The 20,118-nt window shown below is 44.3% G+C and overlaps 1 protein-coding gene across 1 annotated transcript; it reads left to right on the forward strand.

Moving 5' to 3' along the window:
* Positions 1-10,656: 10,656 nt before the first annotated feature.
* ZC3H12D (zinc finger CCCH-type containing 12D) lies at positions 10,657-18,909 on the forward strand (the record flags this gene model as incomplete). Its single annotated transcript, XM_054394075.1, has 5 exons — positions 10,657-11,036; positions 14,079-14,218; positions 15,171-15,405; positions 17,079-17,185; positions 17,873-18,909. Coding segments are annotated over 5 exons (1,899 nt in total), but the record flags the coding sequence as incomplete, so codon positions are not given.
* Between the last annotated feature and the right edge of the window lie 1,209 nt (positions 18,910-20,118).

A 20,118-nucleotide genomic window follows, 5' to 3' on the forward strand; every position in this document is an offset into this window, starting at 1 on the left:
TGGTACGATGCATTTGGGGTAGTGCTGCTGAGGTATTAGTTTTTCTCTAGCTCCTCCTCCTTCTAGCCTGTTCTGTTAACAAGGTTTTCAGTGTTGTGCTGTCCTCAGTTCTTTTCTACAGCATGTTTTTAACAAACGAACAAACAAAAAAACCACCCCAAAACAACAACAAAAAAACTCCACCCACAACTGAAAAAAGCCCAAACCACCGGCAAAAATTGAAAAGGACACGGAGATAATGTCTCTACTCACTGCAGGGTGGCTGGATAACATGACCTTCAAAGATCCCTTCCAAGCCAATGCATCCTGTGGTTCTATGATCGAGTTCTTGCTGCTTTTGGGAAATGATAGGCATAGAAAGAGGAAGGAGGCCTCCACTCTTGAGAAAAAGCTGGATTCTTGCTGAACACCAGAGATCCTCTTACAGAACAGAGTGTAGAAGTGACTTAGCATGAAGTTGCAGCAAAGGTTCCTAGGATTCAGCTACCCCCAGCCACCTCTGGGACATACAGAACTTTGTATAAGCAAACACCCTCTTTCAGGTGAGTGTGCAGCAGAAGTGGCTTTTTTCTCATAACGAGTAAATACTTTTAAAACCAGAAAGCGTGTGTGAGTACAGTAGGGAAGTAAGCAGTCAGTTCAAGTTGGCCAGTCTTCAGAATAAAGGGTTAAAAAATAAATACTTCCAGAGGGTTTCAAGTTTCTGATTTTCAGTATGTCTTAGTGCTTTAAAAAACATGCTCAGTATCTTCAGATTGACAAAATTACCTGTGTAAGATGAGACTTCCAAATGTGGATGTTCAAAAATTAGGTGATACTAAGAAAAGATTACATGATGGCATGAAAGCTCCCTACTTGGAAGCAAGTACTTAATTGTAGGTATCTCTAAAGAAGGCTGCATTTCTGGCTTACTCTGTTAGCACTGGAGGGATCACAGCTCATCTGGTACACACAAGGAATCAGAACAGTCGCTGTTGGAAGAGACCTTTGAGATCATCAAGTGCAACTATTCGCATAGAGTTCACAATCCCACCACTACTGCTAAGCTACTACAACTAAACTGCATCCCTCAGTACCACATCCACACATCTTTTAAACGCCTCCAGGGATGGTGTCTCTACCACCTCCCTCTGCAGCCTGTTCCAATGCCTGATAGCCCTTTCTGTGAAGAAATTCTTTATATCCCACTTGAACCTCCCTTGGCATGACTTGAGCCTGTTTCCTGTTGTCCTGTCACCTGTTGCATGTGAGAAGAGACCAACCCCGACGTCACTCCAGCCTCTTTTGTGGTAGTTGTAGAGGGTGACGAGATCTCTGCTCAGCCTCCTGAGGGGCTGGCGAGCGGTCTGGGTTAGTTGGGATTTATTGCTGCAGTCATCGGAAGTCATGGTTGCATACATATGGTTCTCCTGGAAATGGCATGAAAGAGCCGCACAGTCAGCGGAAACCACAAATATTTCCTGCTCTTCCTGTCCTGCCAGAGGGGTTGGAGTGGACAGGACCTTTTATTATCTGAAAGTTGGAGTTGACTTCTTTTGTTCTAATGAGAGTTCACACTTCTATCTCCAGCCTCAGCTTCAGTGTTGACCTCTGGCATTTGTGGTAGTTAAAAAACAAAACAGAAAACCACCCCCCATGTGCCTCTATAATGTTGAGAATAAAACTGAATATGTTGCAGCACAAACATCAGATCCTTCACTTTGACTTAGCTGAGCCCTGTTCTTTGTTCGGGGGTTAAAAGTGTAAAAGACAGCTCCTAAGAGTGTTCTATTGAATACCCTTACCTCAAGGGAAGGTACAAATTTAAAATATGATGTAAACTCTAAACTTAAGCTTCATGGCTAAGAGAAAGTTAGAGACCTGTTTTGTAGTCACACATTGCAGTTCCTGTAGTTCTCTAGCTCTCTGTAGCCTTGAGGACCATGTTATGAATGGGATTTGGTCTTAAATCACTAAAGGCAAATGAGAGGCTAGAGTTTTTCAGCAGAGATCCATGATGGATATCATGCAAGCCAGTAGAAGTAACCTAAGGATTGTATACAAGTAGATGGCATTCTAGTCTGGGTGATACAGTAAGCAAAGACCCAAAACGCTCATGATAACCCTGTATTCATCCTGGTGTGTGCTCTGCCTGATGGCTGTTGGCCTTCTCTGCTGTTGGCTTCCTGGTTCTTTTCTCAAAGATCATGACTGTGCTTATCAAACTCCTCAAGTATAAACCCAGGTTGTGCTCAGAGTGGATTAGAGAGCTGGCAAAATATAAGCGTTGCTTCATCAAAATCCTGTTTCAGCACAGTGACTTGGTGTTTGCTCCTCTGGCATTTGTGCTGAAAGAGTTGTTCTGCATAGTTCCATGCATGGATGGATGGAAGAGCATGCCATGCATCCTTGGTTCTGGGCTGATAAGAATCTTTATTCTGCAGATACAGTTCTACCTGCTTCCTTATGCTTGTTAAAAAACCAAAACATAACAAAGCACACCCCAAACTACTAGTTATTTGAACAAGCATTTTAATTGCACATTTAAGAAGCTGCATTCAGCATTTTCAAGAAGTTCAGAAGCATTTCTGAATCTTTTGTTGCTCTTACCCTTGTTCATCTTGCTCTTCTACAGCCTGATTTTTTCCATGTAAAACCTGCATATTACTGACAATAGGATGACAGCTCTAGCTTACAACCTTTTCAGAGCATGGATGATGTCTCTCCTATCAGTCACCTGTTGCATACTTAGGAGATAGCATAAGCAATTTGAAAAACATTTAACTGCACTAAGTTTTATGTGAACACTTGGTGCAGGGCAGTATTTTTATGTAAAACTCCTAATCTGATTACTGGCAACGTATTTTTTTTTTTCTCAGTAAGCAACCAGTATCATCTTGGTTAAATGCAGCAGCTGTGTTAAAAGGTATCAGTAAATCATGTTAAGGTTTAGGTCTTCCAAGCATATGATAAATCATTGAAGCTGAAAGATGGTTTCAAGAGCCTTCTATAATCTTAAGATGAACTTGAAACTTGTTTGGGACTTTCTGATTGCAAAAGGTACTTTTATTATAAGCCCAGTGGAAAACATTTGAGTCATGACAGTACCTTTTTATATTTAAAGGCAGAGGAAAAATAGATATTTTAGGGAAAGAAAAACAAGCTGGGATCCTGCTTCATCAGATCTTGAGATGGGATTGTAATTTTCCAAGAAGTAACAGAGGCTGCCATTAGCTGTACTATTGAAACCAGTTCTTTTCTGGCTTCTCTGTTCTGTGGTCAGATGGAGTGCTCACTACCACTGTGTAATTTTGGGGAGAGAAGAAAGGTAGGCAAGCATGTAAAAATACCTCTTCTAAAGATACTGGCTCTTTACCAGATATTGAATACAGGACTGCCCATCAATAACTGATCCAACACTCTAGCAGGCCCTGGTAAGTTAGTGATGTAAATTTTCATGGTGAACACCTGGCTCAAGTCACAATTTCCAGGGTCTCCAACAGGAAGAGAATTTCACTGGCAGAAAATGTCTAGACTTTACATAATAGTGTGTGAGATGTCATATTTTAAACTGGGAGTGTAACAATGACTTGTTCTTAGTGAATCAGGAGACTGAATTGAGAGACTATGGCTTTGAAGGTCTCGCTCAAGCCTTGTAAAGATGGTAGGGAGATATTCTTGCTTGAAGCAGAATGAAGAATGTATTAGTTCCAGAAACTATTTAAAATATTCCTGGCAATAGACCTGCATTTGTTCAGTCACTTGCTTTATCCTGATTGTCTTCTGCTGGTTAGGGGCTAAAAAATTTCCACAGTGATGCTATGGCCACTTAAACATTTTTGATTTTCCTAGCAGGTGAACTTTTTCAGAGGAGAAAGTCATTAATAATGCTTTTCTCTGGTGCTGATGCAGTAGATGGCTGTTCCCTTTAGCAAAGCAAAGAGCTCACTGGGGTGTGTAGACAAAAACACCTGTGATGGTCCACACTATCAGTTCCAAGGGAATGCTTTTTTTTCCATATAGAAGTCTAACACCACCAGGAAAGTGGTTTTGCACAGGGAGCCTTCTTGAAAGTCATGCTTGGTCTTCTCTGTAGCCTCTAAGAGCTACTACAACAAGGCTGTATTGCTTTAAGGTTGGTAATGATTCTTTCTGGTGCAGGTCTAGTTGTTTCACAACCCAGTAGATCCTCAGTCTGCAGCTGAACATAAGTGCAGCATTAGTGGGGGGATCATCTCCTCTAAAAACTTCTCCCACCGCAGCTCTTTCCCTCTTGACCTAACAATGCCATCGAGCAGCAGCAAGTCTTTGCATTGGGGAAACTTGGTGTGCTTGTCAGCTCAAGGGAGTGCAGCAGAGAAAGGAAATATCTACAAAACCACAGCCTTGGGCTGGGCTCAAATGTTTACCAGTGCTGGTGAACAAAAGAGTTTGAGATCATCTGAAAAATTAAACATGATCCTTTATTTCTCATGGTCCTCTGCTTCTCAATTAGCAATTGCCTAGGTAAAGGTGCATAACAGATTTCAGGAACTGGGGGTCTTCCTGGCTGGATAGAATTTTAATGACGTTGAAGTCTTTTGCTAATGGCTTTTTACAGTAGATGTGTTTAGTTATTTCAATACAAACAAAAGACAAGTGCAAAATTATCTGATTGTCTTCTCATTTCTTTTTATAAGCTCTGGTTTGTTCTTATTAATATAGTAAAAGAAAACCCCCTTTTTTTCTGAGAAGTGGGACTGAAAATAATATTATGCAATGATGTCAAATGCTTTGCTCTGTTGTTCTCCTTGCAGTAGCTTTGTCTTTCCACTAGTACTGCTCTGGGGTGGTCTTGTGATGAGGTATGTGGCATGCTGTAAGCTTAAATGGAACAAAGAAGATTCTTCTCCAGAAGTGTGGGTGTTCTGCTCTTACTCTTTCCTATTTCTGTAGTCCCTAACCTGCACAGCCAGACCTTTGTGGATCAGGGGAAATTTTGTGTAGGAGACAGTGTGCTGCCCTTCATCTGGTCACTGCCTGGGCACTGCTTTACACAGCAGCTAGACAGCCTGGGTCCCAAAGAGTTTCTGAGGGCCTGGGTGTGATGGAGGCATAACTATCAACTGAAACCTGCTTGCTTACCAGCAACCAGTCTTTGGAATAAACAGGATGTCACTACAAAGGGTTTGGCCACCAAGCTTCCTCCCACAAAGTAAGCAAGTAGGGAAGAATTTCTGTGCAAGAAAGGGCACAGATGTGCCCTGTTGTGTCACCTGGCAACAGTGCAAAGGTGCTCTCCTACCATAAAAGGGTACCCCTCCCTGCCCTCCTTGGCCCTGTGGACAAAGAATACGGTGCCTGAAGAGTTGCTCTGCAACGTCCAAAGGGTTCCAGATGTGAACTCCTCCTTGAGTCTCAAACACTTCCTACTGCCTAAAAGTGGATTTCAGGAATATTTGTTTGCAGCAAAATACGCAACAAGTAGAGGAAAACCTCAGGTTTCTACTGGGAAACGCCCTTCTGTCTTTGCTGTGAACAGGCTTTCAAATAAGGCATGAGTAGGTTAGGGGTGCTGGTTTGGGTTTTGATACTGTACTGCAGTCTTCCAGAGCAGGTGCCCTCAGATGTGAAGGTGTTTGAATGAGGCTTTGCAATATCAAATGCTAAGCAAAAATGTTGACTTTTGGATCCCCCCCATCCCACCCCACCTTTCCCCTGCCTGCCTCCCCCTCGCCCATGTGCCTGAAGGTCAGAAATCTGTGAGATGCAAGAGGAATGAGGCTGAAATAGTTTGGTGAAGTTTTCCTGGTGGAAAACTTTTCACTTGTCTCAGAATTCATGTGGCATTTTAGCACTGCCCAGTATTGTGGATCCCTGACAGACTGGGTTTAGCTAACCTTTGCCTCTGACTCAGAACTGAGATCTGTGTGGAACCTTTTTTTTTTTTTTTTTCCCTTTTTGAAAGATGAAGTGAAAGTTTGTCAACCTGCACAGTTAAATGAGAGTCTGGACAGCCAAATGAGGAAGTAAAATCTTCCTGTAGAATGAGCTCTAACCTGCTCACTGCACTTGTTTGCACTCAGTTGACACCAGCCTTGTCATTAAGTCTCTAAATACAGGCTGACAACTTCCTTGTGAGTCCAGTGCTGCTCTGAATCCAGCCTCTGGCTTGTGAATGGTGGGACAATATTGCTGGGACACAGAAAGAGCAGCTGTCAGGTAAGGTGCAGAGCAAGCAGGGCTATCTGTGAGTACAGATTGCTCTCTAGGGAGTTTGGTTATATTATTTTGGCAAATGCAGCGGGGAGGAAAAAGGCAAGTGCTTTCTTAGTCCTCAAGACAATATATGACTGGTCTTGTTATTTAAGAGTTTATGTACATCTCTGATTTGTGAAAGTAAAATTCCTGGTTTTCTGAAAGCAGAGCCACTCACCTGCTTTCAAAGACACAGCTGATGGAAGGGCTTGAATAGGCTGTCAGGCTGAGGTGATTTGCAAAATGATTCTCAAGGACAGTGGTAGGAGAGGTGGCCCAGACCTAAAGTATGAAGGGGAGCACTAGTGTGGCTGGGAGCTGTTACTGTGCTCTGGTGTTATTTGGCATGCATGCCTAGTTAAGAGAACACCCAAACTTGGTCTGACTTCACCCATATCAGGCTTGGCTGGGGCCGTGTCCACTCTGCCCCACACCCATGAGATTTTCATGGAGACTTTGAGGAGCCCTAGCTCTCTCCTAGCCAAGCTGCTCCTTGTTGTGGTTCTGTGCCCTGAGGCTACAGGAGGTGCTTCTTGAACACACACCTGTGGGTACTTGGTCCTGCTCTGGCTGTTTACAAGTGGAACAAACACCTGATGGAAAGACTAGGCAAACCCCACTCTTTAAAGTCATATGAGACAAGGAATTAGAACATAACCTGTGCTATTTTGGAAAGTTTTTTGTTTTGGTTTGGTTTGGTTTTAAATTAAATTATTATTTTCTAATTTTCCAAAGCTGTCAAAAAATTAAAAAGACAAAAGACCTTGACAGGTGTCTCAGTTTTTTGGTGAAAAAAGTATTTTTTTTTCAATAGCTAAAATGTTAAGATTAAAATAGTATTTTGGAAATATGACTAAAGTCATTCCCTCTGTGCATGTGTGTGTGTGTTAAGAGGCTGCACAACATTGCAGCTATAGAGGGGTCGTTTTTTTAAGCTAGAACACAGAGTGGGAACAAGATTACCTGTGGATAAAGTTTGCCTGGAAATGAGAAGACTTTGGGTCTCAGTGGAGGAAGAACCAAAGCGGCTTCCCAGCAGGGTTTGCTGAAGTGAGGGGGTGGAAAATGGCAGGAGGAAATCTAAGAAGTTTGAAAACAAAGGTCACAAAGTTTATAAATGGGATTTCACAACCTGTTTATGATAGCAAGAGCTGGACTCTGTGATGCAGGATTTCTCCTCCTGACATTTGTTTTTGTGCTTGTTATAAGCAACCAACTGACTTGGACTTAGGCATGGTACTGATTCTTTACTAAGGTGTAAGTTAGTGATTTAATTATTCTTTTTTCTCTTATTTCTTTTTTTTTATTATTCTTCTTTCCTGGACCTTAATGTTGTCTGTGACCAAGCAGAAATCCAGTAGTTAACTTTGCAGAACTATCATGTTGCTGCTGGTGGCTGATACTGCATTGCAGGCAGCAACCCAGAGCTCCCATACATTGCCCCAGCTCAACAAGCCAAAGGTTGCACAGAGGGGGCAAGCCCTTCAAATGCTGTCTCTATGTGCCAGCATGCAAAGTGTGCAGGTGTGAACCATGGGCTCAGGACTTCCTAGGATGAGACTGGAAAAGTGGCATGGTGAGCAGTCTTCACCCAGTGCATCCTCATGTGTGCTGCTGGGGCTGAGGCTGTGAGGTGCAGGCTGCAAGATGGACATGGTCTCTGCACCCTCTGCAGATGGAAGGCTATGTGGTAAAATTCTAAATTTGATCTGCTTTCCAAAGAAACCTAGGACAAACATGCATACAATACAATGTGATGCTGATGTGGGAAATTGTTCTGATATTAAAAAAAAAAAGGATCAGAATAGATAGATGTACAGGTTTTAAAAAATAATAGTGATGTCTGTTAAAATATGTAATTAAATATTTTCAGCATGAGAACAGATAGCAACTAAAGTTGCTCATTTACAATATTTTATTAAAATAATCTAGACATGAAATAAAAAACAAGCGGAACATGTTAGGTGTTTGGAGCCTTGGACCACACATCTGGAAGTAGGGTTTTCCAAACTGCTTGCCCAGCTGTGGCCAGCTTCAGCTATGGTTGGGTACAAAGATATAATAATAGATTTCAGAGCTGAGAAACTATTCCAGTAGTGAATAAGGAGGCAAAATACTTTTTCATCTTCAGTTCCCGAATTAAAAACAAGGAATAGATGTAAAAACTGTTATACTTGAGGGCTGTACTGTGAAGAAAACCAGTCAAGTCTGCTGGCTAAAATAAGCAACACTTTGCTTCAGATGGAAAAATACACATGGTAACTGCTTTCCCCTTATGTATATGCCATACATAAGATATTTTTTATTCTACTGATGCTATTTGTCACTTTGTTAACAGAGCGCTAGATTTCTTGCAGAAGAATAACTGAAAGTTATAAGGCCACACAGAAAAGTAAAGGTAAAAGTTGTATGAGGTGGGAATATAACTAATGATCAGGTTTTCCTGCTGAAAAAAACCAGTTTAAAACTAACTGAATCCAGTGCAGACTTCTTTCTCACAGCCTTGGGGGGTGGGGGTGGGGCCTCTTGGTGCCTTGGGGAGAGCATTCAGGCTCTTCTCGTGTCTCTCTGTCTACAATACCTCCAATAACCCCATGCATTCCTCCAGATGGTTTCAGCTTCTGACCTTGTGGAGGTGGCCCACTTCTGAGCAGGGGGTTGTCAGGAGGCCTGCAGCATGCAGGGCAGACTGGCAAGGGGAGCTGGTGGGCACTGTGTGGTTGTGGCTCTGGGCTTGTCATATAGGTAGTTGTTGGTCACTTAATTAATACAATTAGTGAGCAGATGAAACAGGCACAGCTTTTAGCCAGGTAGCAGCAATAACTGCGGAGATGTGGCAAAAGAAGCTTTGGTGCAAGCATCCCAACAGTGACTGAAAACATTTGGCTTCGTGGATAAGAGGTCACCACGTGTGTCCTGTGTGTACCTGTGCTTTGCTTGTCAGGCTGAAGCAGCTCTGGGTATGCCTGCGTATGCTGATGTGGTAGTTTTAGGCTGATCCCTAGGAAATTTTCCACAGATCTTGAGTAGAAAGTGATAGGATGTAAATAAATTACCATTGGATGTAAAACAAAAATAATGATAAGGTCTAAATAATCCCATTGGCCTGATAACTAACATCAAGTTGTATAAACTAGCTCTCTCTTTTTGGCTCTTGGCTGTAACTGATACTAGCTGGTTGCTTCTGCTGGCTTGCTGACCTTGGCTGCGTTTCTTTGTTGTGGCTAAGTACTAACAAGCTACTCTCCACTTTTCTTCTCTTTCTCTTTCCCTTGTCTGGGGGAAGGTGGAGGGAGAAGCTATTGATAGCCCCTGTTTTTGTCCAGAGGTGTTCTTGTGTTGTTTATAAATTGTAAATACATGTAAATATTGTATATTTTGCACATATTCATTGCATTTCATATTTCTAGATTTTGTAAATATAGCTTCACTTGCTTCCAACTGAGGTGGTCTGGGAATTTTATTTTGGGGGTAATTCTCCAAATTTGTGTGTGTGTGTGTGTAATTTCAACCCACCACAGCTGCTTATAGCCTTCATTTACTGGGTAGAGCAGAAATGTAACTAGTGCAGTACTGCAGAAGCTTGAAGTAGCTTTCTGCTACTTCTGCACACTCATTTCTGAAATACCAGTTTCTTGTGGCAATAAATATAAGTAAAATTGAAACCACTTTTCAGATTGCCTGCTTCCAGCCACTGCCCGAATAGCTTTCAAAAACCAAGCTGCTTCTCTGAATAGAAAAGTTCTCAATCAAATAGCAAATAACATGAAAAGAGTCAAAGTCAGGCATCATCGGAACTGACGCGTGACAGAATTTCGTAAGGTCTGTCTGTGTGAGCACAGGCAAAACAAACACTAGGAAAGACAAAACTACAAAAACAAGTTCAGAGTTCCCAGCCACTTCGCAAGCATTTCCTTAATCACTTGATGAAATTTGCTATACTTGTTGCTATGGCCTCTGAGCTCATTCAACAACATTCAATAGATTTTTATCTGGGGCTCACAAACCACACTGAGCAAACTGAAAATCCCCTCTTACACCGTCTCTAGTATCATTTCCTGTGAGATAAGGCTGAAGAGCAAACTTACGTAGACAGCGTGCCTGTGTACAGACATGCTTGCATGGTTCATGAAGTAGGATGACACCTGTCTGACATAATGCCTGGAGAGTGACAAACATGGCATGGGACACGCCAGTGCTTTTATAAACAAGAGTGGACCAGAAAAACGCTTTAATACCAGGAGAAGACTGGACAGTCCCTTCAGAGAGAAGACAGTTGGTCAGATAGCCTCTTTGCTGTGCACTAGGCAAATAGGTGAGATTGCACGCTCTTCCTTAACACTTGTATGTTCTTGTTTCTAATCTTTCTCCCCCCTGAAGCTGATGTCTATTGGACAAGGCTGGGAAGACAGGCGCACTGGATTTAGAGAAAAGTAAATCCCTGCTAAGATGGCACTGGCCACTTCACTGTCCGGCAAACCAGTACCACCACATTCCAGAGACGTTTCTACGGCAGAGGTGGAAGTGCACAAGAGCAAGCTGGATTTTTTCTGCAAACTGGGCTATGGTAAGGAGGACATCTGCAAGGTGCTGGAGAACTTAGGCCAAGAGGCCCTGGAGGATGATGTGCTGAAAGAGCTGATTCGGATGGGAAGCAAACCTCAAGCTGTGGAGAGCCAGGCTCAGCCTTCCTCATTAAAACTTGTTGCCCGTGGATCATGTAGCACTGCACCAGGGTCAAAGTGGTTTAGAGAAGATGAAAGTGATTCTTCCAATTATTTGAGACCCATTGTGATTGATGGCAGCAATGTTGCAATGAGGTAAGCTCTATTTTCTAAAAGGAATCTCTCTTCCTCCAAGGCTTTTATGTTTTAAAGCTGATACTTGAAGCATCCTTTTTCTTCAGGTGAGAGGTGCCCTGACACATCTGATATGTCATGTTTGAACTTAATTCTCTTCTTTGGCTGAGGCACAGTTTCTAGGGACTGCTGCCTCTATGTCCATAAATATGGACACCAAATGCAATCACTGCCTCACTCTGCATTGTGACCTTTTATAAGCCATCAGCTAGCTAACCACCACTGTTTATGGCAGCATGATTCAGCAGCTCACTCTCCCATTGATATTTCAGCAGCTCACCATTGATGTTTCCCTGCTTTTCACAGGGGCACCTAGCATTGCTGAACCTAGATGCTGAGTGATACAAAAAAGTGATAGACAGAACAGCCCAACTAACCTAAGTAGGAGAGGGAAAGTAAAGACAGGTGACTGTAGTTCCTAACAACATCACAGTTGTACTGTTTTGACTTGCAAGTAAACCCCAGCATTGCTTCCAGCTTGTTTGTGTTTGTTAGTTTTCAGTTTGGCTTAATTTTTGTGGAAGTATCAGGGAACTGACAGCTGACTTGTACTGAACTGTCTCATTTTCTCTTTAATTAATTCTGGGAAATAGCCAGCCATCCCAGCCACTTATCTCTCCTAAGCAGTGCCCAGACACTGTGAAAGCACTTGTACAGGTGGGGAGCCTGGCATGTCCGTGTTGATGGGAAGTCCAAAGGAAGCAGTGAATTGGCCTCTGTTTACCCAAGCAATGTGAACAGCCAGAGGCCCAGGGAGCTGGGATTCCAGGACATGCAGGTTATCCACCGGATTTCCCCGCTATCTTCACTGTCCACTCAAGCAGGGCCAAACCCAGCCCTGCAGGTGGAGACAGGGTTGAGGAGATCTTCCTCCTTTGATTAGCTCTGGTGTGAGGGAAGGGATGCCATCCAGAGGGACCTTGACAGGCTGGAGAGGTGAGTGCAAGCCAGCCTCATGAGGTTCAACAAGACCAAGTGCAAGGTCCTGCATCTAGGTCAGGGCAATCCCAAGCACAGAGATAGGCTGGGCAGGGACTGGTTTGAGAGCAGCCCTGAAGAAAAGGACTTGGGGGTGCTGGTGGATGTGAAACACTAAACATGAGCCACCAGTGTGCACTTGCAGCCCAGAAAGCCAATCACATCCTGGGCTGCATCAACAGAACTGTGGCCAGCAGATTGAGAAAGGTGATTCTCCCCATCTACACCACCCTTGTGAGCACTGTCCCCAGTTCTGGAGCCCCTGCTACAGGAAAGAGCTGGACGTGCTGGAATGCGTCCAGAGAAGGGCCATGAGCATGATCAGAGGGCTGGAGCACCTCTCCTATGAAGACAGACTGAGACAGTTGGGGTTATTCAGTCTGGAGAAGAGAAGGCTCTGAGGAGACCTTATTGTGGCCTTCCAGTATCTGAAGGGGGCCTACAAGAAAGCTGGGGAGGGACATTTTAAGATATCAGGTAGTGATAGGACTAGAGGAAATGGAGCAAAACTGGAAGTGGGGAGATTCAGATTGGATGATAGGAAGAAGTTCTTTACCATGAGGGTGGTGAGACACTGGAGCAAGTTTCCCAGGGAGGTGGTAAAAGCCCCGTCCTTGGAAGTTTTTAAGGCAGCCAGGATGGATGGGATTCTGAGCAACCTGATCTACTGGAGGGTGTCCCATGCCTGTCCCACGTCCCCTGTCCCATGGCGGGGGTGGGGGGTGGGGGTGTGTGTGAAACTAGATGATCTTCGAGGTCCTTTCCAACCCTGACAGTTCTGTGATTCTGTGAGGTGGGATGAGACCACCTCCCCTCTGATTAGAGGGCAAAGTGGACAAGAACAGCCACAGAGCAATCGGAGACTAAGCAAATTATGCCATCTTCTGGATGAAGGGAGAAATCCCATCCAAAAATGGTCAGGGCAGCTTGTGAGGGTTAAAAAGTACACAACAGAGCAAAATTGCTTATCTTTGGCTGGACCATGAGCTTCTCCTGCCTCATCTGCACCTTCATCCTACACCCTTCTTAGGATGTCAGTTTTGCCGCTCTGCAAAAGAAACGATCACTCAGCCTGTTCCAGTACTCTGCCACCCTCAAAAGTGAAGAACTTTTTTACTTATGTGTATGTGGAACCCTACAGTGCTCCAGTTTGTGTCCATTGCCCCTTGTTCTGAGCTCCATCCCCTCACTCTTCCAAGCCAAACAGACCCAGCCTTTCCTTTTATCTAGTACTAAACAACCAAGTTTCTTCCTCCGAATGTTTCATTTGTGGTCTCCATATCAGCACTGAAAATTTTATCAGGTGTAAAAATGGAGCTTTGGTTATGAGGCTGCTGTAGGCAGAACCTAGAGATGAATTCCAGCAAATGGCAGTGGGGAGAAGTATTTAAGACTGTGGCATAATCCTCACTTTTTTTTTACAGGTCAATTACAGGTAGGTGCAGTAATTAAGAGTCATGTTTTGCAGAGGTGAAAGCCTGAGTGTGAGAGTGTGGTAGTCTGACAATGGACTGTGATCATACTTGCAGCAGCTTCAGACACTGAAATCCCTAAAATCAGTTATCAGAGAAGAAAATTCCCACATTTTGTTTCTCACAAGAGGACCCTGTGGGTTTCTGTTTGTGCTGCAAGAAACTCCCATTCCTCAAACCATTATCACACAAGGCATGTGAAGGGCCTGACCCAGCCTAAGATTTTACTGAGACTTTAGGACCCAAGTCCATCCAGATACAGATGGAAGGAACAAGCTTAGGCAGCAGGCAGTACATAGATATGGGGGATACGGCAACTCTGCTTTTAAGTATTCAAACTCAAAAACTTATCCAAACTTCAGATATCTAGTTTCTTATTCTGCTGGAGGAAGTGTTTGGATCTGTCCAACTAGGACACCCTACCAGGCTGTTTTCTTGGGAACTGGTGAACAACACAAAAGCTGTTTATTTTGCTTTTTCATTACTGGCTCAGTTAAAGAGAACTCTAAACTTCTTGAAAGCTTTACCTCACCCTCCTCCTCTTTTTTTATAGTCATGGAAACAAAGAAGTATTCTCCTGCTGGGGGATCCAGCTGGCAGTGGATTGGTTTCGAGAGAGGGGGCACACATACATCAAGGTTTTTGTACCACTCTGGAGAAAGGAGGCCCCTCGACAAGACAGTCCCATTGCAGGTAGGTGTGAAAAGTCCACTACAGTCTTGCCCTGTCAAGACAAGAACAGCACAAGTTGTGTATCAAGTTTCCATCACTTAATGACTAATTTATTCCTGCATGCTCCTGGCTAGCAGCTAAAACTGCTTATGAGGCTTTATTGCACTGCTTTGAGCCTTCTGCTTCACAAGCAGATGTTGCTGCCAGCTGAGTCAAAGGAGTTTGTCAGCTCACAATGAGTCTGCTGAGCTTTTAAGGCCAGCCAGGAGATGACAACATTATTGCACACATTATGCAAATCAGCAGTATCCAACACATTCGCTACTGCAGGATTATTATCTGTAAGCCTGACACAGGAGCTACATGGGATCCTCTTCTAGGAGAAGGAAATGCATCAGCTGGTCTGTGGAGGATGACGAGATTCAGTTTTGTATGGAAATAGATCTGCCAGATTTGTACCAGCAGCTTGTTGTCTGCATGTGAGGTGGTTGAGGATCTGTCTTTTGGTGTAGCAGGAATGACAAGAAGTCAGTGTCCTCTATAGCAACAAAATAAATTTTTTGTTTTGTTTTGTTTGTTTTTAATCAGGCTGGCATATTTTATCTCCAAGTAAAGCTCCTATCAGGTTGGTTAAGAGCTTTCTAGCAGCTAGCAGGTTAAAAAGAGCATTGAAGGCACTTCAGTACGCCTGTGGTGCAGAGCTCAAGCCAGCATTTTATGAACAACACTTTAAAAAGGGTGCATCACGTTTTACAAGTACTTGCTTTTGTAAAAGGCCTAATGTTCAAGCTGCCAAATACCCACCAGCTATTTATGCATCTGAAAAACACCCCACTGCAAGCTGCTTGGAGTTCTGAAACATCTTTAGATTCCTGTAAGTTTCTAGCACATAGTTGAGACTTGGTCACTATTAATTAATCAGTTTATCTTTTTAATTCCTCTCCCCCCCCTCCCCCCCTGTTTCTGTCACCAGATCAGCACATTCTTGAAGACCTTGAAAAGCAGTCCATCCTTGTGTACACCCCATCCCGGAAGGTGAAAGGCAAGAGGGTGGTGTGCTATGATGACCGCTATATAGTGAAAGTTGCTTATGAGAGGGACGGTGTCATTGTTTCCAATGACCACTACCGGGATCTCCAGAATGAAAACCCTGAGTGGAAATGGTTTATTGAGCAGCGACTACTCATGTACTCATTTGTCAGCAACAGGTAAGAGACAGTTGTTAAACAATGTAGAATTTAAACATTGTGGGTCAAGTCAGGTCCAACACCAGTGCACCTCTTGTCAGCAACGGAGTAGGTGAGCCTTTTTCTGAAATGAATTTACTGCACGTTTTCTTCCCTCATTCCCTTCATTCCCTCATTCCCTCACCTTTGGTCTTAAATCCCCCATGTCACTCTTCAATGAACTTCTCTATTTGATTGGCAATACTAGAGACCAGCTTTGCTTCTTTCCAGTCCAAACTGGGATGATAAACCAAGGCTTTGTATCTTTTAATTTCTATTTCCTATAAGAAACAATTATCTGTGAGAGGAGATTGGCTATCTGGTAGCATTATTGATTCCCCTATGAGGCAGAGCCACACTTTCCCCTACACTTTTGTAATCATAACTTTCTAGAAGAGAGATGAGAACTGGCCTCTCTGGCCCCTATGCATCCCCACTGGGGAAGGTACTTGCCTTAGTCTGTAGGTACTGACCTTGTCTGAGTTTCCTAGTAGCAAAGCTGCACATTAGCCCACAGTTGGGCTGGGGACATGCACTTGGGAGACGTCCAGCATGCACGGATGAGTGTAAGCAGAGAAGCTGCCTCACAACAGCATCACTCTCAATGGGTCGGGATAGAGACTTGGCTCTCCCACCACAAGACTGGATGGGAACACTTGTCACTGGTTTTAAGCTTTTTTGTAACACTGCTCACAGAAATGCAGTCACTGAACATCAGCACACTGTGTTCCAGCCCATTATCTCCAAGTTACTAATGGGTTACAAATATGTGTATGATTTTTTTTCACCCTGTTTCACAGGGATTGCCAGATGTTTTCAGAACCCTTCCCTCAGAAAGTCTAGCTGCTACTGTGAAGCCCATTTGAATACTTTCAAGCAGGACCTTCTTGCATAGCTTTGGGACCTTCTCTAAAACCACAGCCTAAAGTCAGAGGCTTCAGTCCCATTACGTGGATAGCCAAATTTCCTGGATGCCTCCCTTCCTCTCCTAGCAGTAACTCCCTTTATCTGACAGAGAGTTGTTCCATGGCTGAGTGCAGCACAGATTTATTTGCAAGCAAGTCCAAAGATGCTAATGAATTTTCTTTCTGAAGCATCACATGCAGGTAGTGGCACAGAATTAACAGTTTTGTCTGAGCATTTTGCAGGCCTTGTAGCAGGAAGGCTTTACTGAATCCTGTTTATCACACCACACACAAGGCCAGCTGTAGCTTTGAATTAACCACTGGCTTTTTAATCTTCATTCTCCTACAAATATTAACTAAGAGAAGAGTTTGGTGTGGTGGTGGAGCTGATGATGAGGATTGCAGTGCTGGCACCACAGAAGAGTTTGCTGCTAGTACAGAGAAAAAGGAAGCAACACTGCGACCACTGGGGCTGCTGGCCAGCCAGAGCTACTCCAAGCCACTGTGCCTTTCCCCTTTTGTATTGTTAGGAAAAAAACAACAACTCTGAAGCTGAAGCATTATTGTCCTGGCAGGCAGGGGGGCATTGTGTCTAGTAACACAGCCTGACTTCCGAAAACCAGAAGGCCTTCAGGCCACAGAAGGATCAGAAGGATATACTACCCTAAGCTTGTGTCACACGTTGCGATGGCACTTTAGCTCCAAAGGCTTGAGGTATTTTTGTTTCCCTGTGACTTTTTCCTTTTCTAGGTTTATGCCTCCCGATGATCCATTAGGCCGGCATGGACCCACTCTTAGTATGTTCCTCAGCAAAAAGCCAGTGCTTCCTGAACCAAAATGGCAGCCTTGCCCCTATGGTGGGTTTCTCCCTGTGCTGTGAACTGCCAGCCCTCTTCCTCCTGCCCCTTGCTGTCCAGAGGTACTTTCTTTTGGCTGAGGGCAAGTGCTGGTGCACTTGCTGTCCTGCTTTGCATGGTGGAATCAGGGCCACTCAAACATGTGATGCTGCTTAAGTGGCTTCACTCTCAGCAGAGGGAGCAGCTGCTTCTGGCATCTCCCTCCTTGCCTGCACACAGCACCTGAACCAGGGCACCGTGGCCATGCTGACCTCCCAGCCTGCACACACTTCTCACTTTGCAGTGGATGTGCATTGTAGCGCTTGGGAAAGGCCACCTAAACGTTTCTCCTCCCTCCCCTCCCAACAGATTTCCAATACAGTGCAGGTTTCTCAGAGACAAAGCCCTCTACCAGTTTTTAAAGCAACCCGTCACAGCAGCAGGTCTTCCAGCCCACTGAATACAGCAATCAGAACATAAATCAATTTCAGACACTTCCAAAATGGCAGGAACTTGCTTTTGCTGCTGCTTCATCCTGAAATATTAGCTCAGCAGTATTTAAATGTGAGGTCAGAAATACTGAACTGGAAAATAGAACTTCCCATCTTTGCTCTTGGTACTAACCACACCCTGCAAATGCTCAGTGCGATGGATGCATTGATCTGGGTGCTACTCATAACCTCCTGCTTGATTTTGTTACTCTTTCAGGTAAAAAATGCACCTATGGGAATAAATGCAAGTTTTACCACCCAGAGAGACCACACCAGGCTCAGCTCTCAGTTGCTGATGAGCTCAGGGGCAATACAAAGGTCTCGTTAAACCTGGTGAAAGAGGGGAAGTGTAACCACTCGCCTTATGGGACTGGAGGAGAGCCTGCACCTCGTGGCAGCTGCACAGAAATGCTGCAAGATGCTGGTGGCAGTGCAGAGGCTTCTTACTATCTAGGGTGGTCCTGTGGGAGCTGTTCTGAGCAGCTGTCCAGTGCCTGGGCCAATGGCCCTGGTTCTGTCCTGGGACTGGACCAGCATTTGCTACAGCCAAAGCCACTGCCAGATCAGCCTCTCCTGGAGAAGATGGCAGTTCTGTCAGTCAGTGATGACACCTATGGCTACAACTGGCCTGCAGATACCTTTCATGACAGGGAGGTGACAGACAGCCCTCACCATTGTGGCAACCTCAGGCACAACCCATACTTGCTTCATCACCTCCACAGCTTGGACCATGCCTGCTTAGGGGGATGCCTTTCTCAGCAAACAGTGCTCCCACCCGTGTGGGGCAGGATGTGCCCAGACCACGGCTGGCCTCAGGGGTGCTGCAGCATGCATAGGACAGGTCAGAGGAGCTGCTACATCCCTGATGGTGCTCAGCACAAACAGACCCTGGAGACTCAGCACCATGTTTTGCCACGGTCTGCAACTCTTACCCCTGATGCACTTAAGTTTCACAGTGAGCATCAGCCTCAGCAGCACTGTTTCCCTGGGCAGCCTCCACAGCAGCCCATTCTGTTAGACTCCAGCAATGAATTTGGCTTCTTTCAGAAAGCCCATGATTACCTTGATGCCTCCTGCAGTGACTACTGCCCCACCTCAGCTGCAAGGCCACCTCCTGCTCAGCAAACAAACATACATAGGGAGCTGTGCTCCCTTTTCCCTTACAGTGAGGTGAACCACATCATGGCTTTGTACCCTGATATCAAGGATATTGCTAGTTTGACTTTACTCATTCAAAGACACAGAAACTTGTGAGGCCTCCAGATCAAACCTTTCCCAACAAGCACAAGTCCTGCACCAAAAAGATGCTGCTCTGAGGCTTAACTAAGTGTTAATAAAGGGCTTTATGGCAAGGGTTATAGCTGCTCCAGGAGCACAAATCTAAGCAACAACCAGCAATGTAGCATGGGGCATTGAGTCAGGGCAAAGGCTGCCATTCACTGCAGTGGGATCTCATTCACCTCCCATGGAGAGAATGTTAAGGCTCAGGGTAACTGGGGTATCAGCATTTGAACCTAACTGGTGACTGGGTTCAGGGTGGGATAGATCTTCATTAGTACCTTGAGACACCAAACATGTTTTTCAAGTACCAGCCTATTGCTCAGATACTGTAGAAGAGTCATGCTCCATTGTCCCCAGTAAAGGGCTCTCCATAGATGCCCCCATGACTACTTGCTCAGCTGGAATAAAAAGTAATCTGGCCTATTTATTTCCCTAACACAGAGCTGGCATCTTTGAGTCTGTGCTATTGCCTGATACAGGACTGTATCACTGAGCTTTCAAAGATACATCTCATGGTTATAAACCAGAGTCACAAGCAGATGTGGTGGATGTACACCAGAGCACTTGAAGCTAGCTGCAGGTGCACTTCTCAGGGATCACACACAATGTAAGTGAAATCAGGGAAGTCCTCTTCAATGTAACTCCTGATGTGGACTGTGGGCTCAGGGGTGTAAATTCAAACAAAGGAAAAACCAAGATGATGCCAAGGTGGGGGGGAAGGGGAGCCTTAAAGTATTGCTGTTGTTGAAGACAAATTATTGTTAACCCTTAACTACCAAACACGGTCTCATAATGCTTTTGTATTGCTGATTTATGATTACAAATATTTAAACTGTGTTCTGTTAGGACATGTTTGGTTTTCAGTAAGCTGTAAAGCTGCTAATCTCTGCATTACTCCATTGAATTAAAATGTTCAGGTTGATCTTGAAGGTTTTTGGCATTACACCAAAGTCTAAGTATGTCAGTATGACATGTTGTAAAAAATGCTTTAACACATTATAAAATGGTCATCTAGAACACTTTGGTCTGAATAAAGTTGTCTTTTCTTATTTTATTTACTTTTTCCCCCCCTTAGCACTTTTCCTCTTAGCACTGATGCTTCATTAAATCCAACACTCATGGTGGGATTTACAAACTGTCTGACCCTGCAGTATCTCTGTTAGGTTCTGTGCTGGAGTGCAA

This window comes from Indicator indicator, chromosome 2 (genome assembly GCF_027791375.1).
Source record: "Indicator indicator isolate 239-I01 chromosome 2, UM_Iind_1.1, whole genome shotgun sequence".
Taxonomy (NCBI): domain Eukaryota; kingdom Metazoa; phylum Chordata; class Aves; order Piciformes; family Indicatoridae; genus Indicator; species Indicator indicator.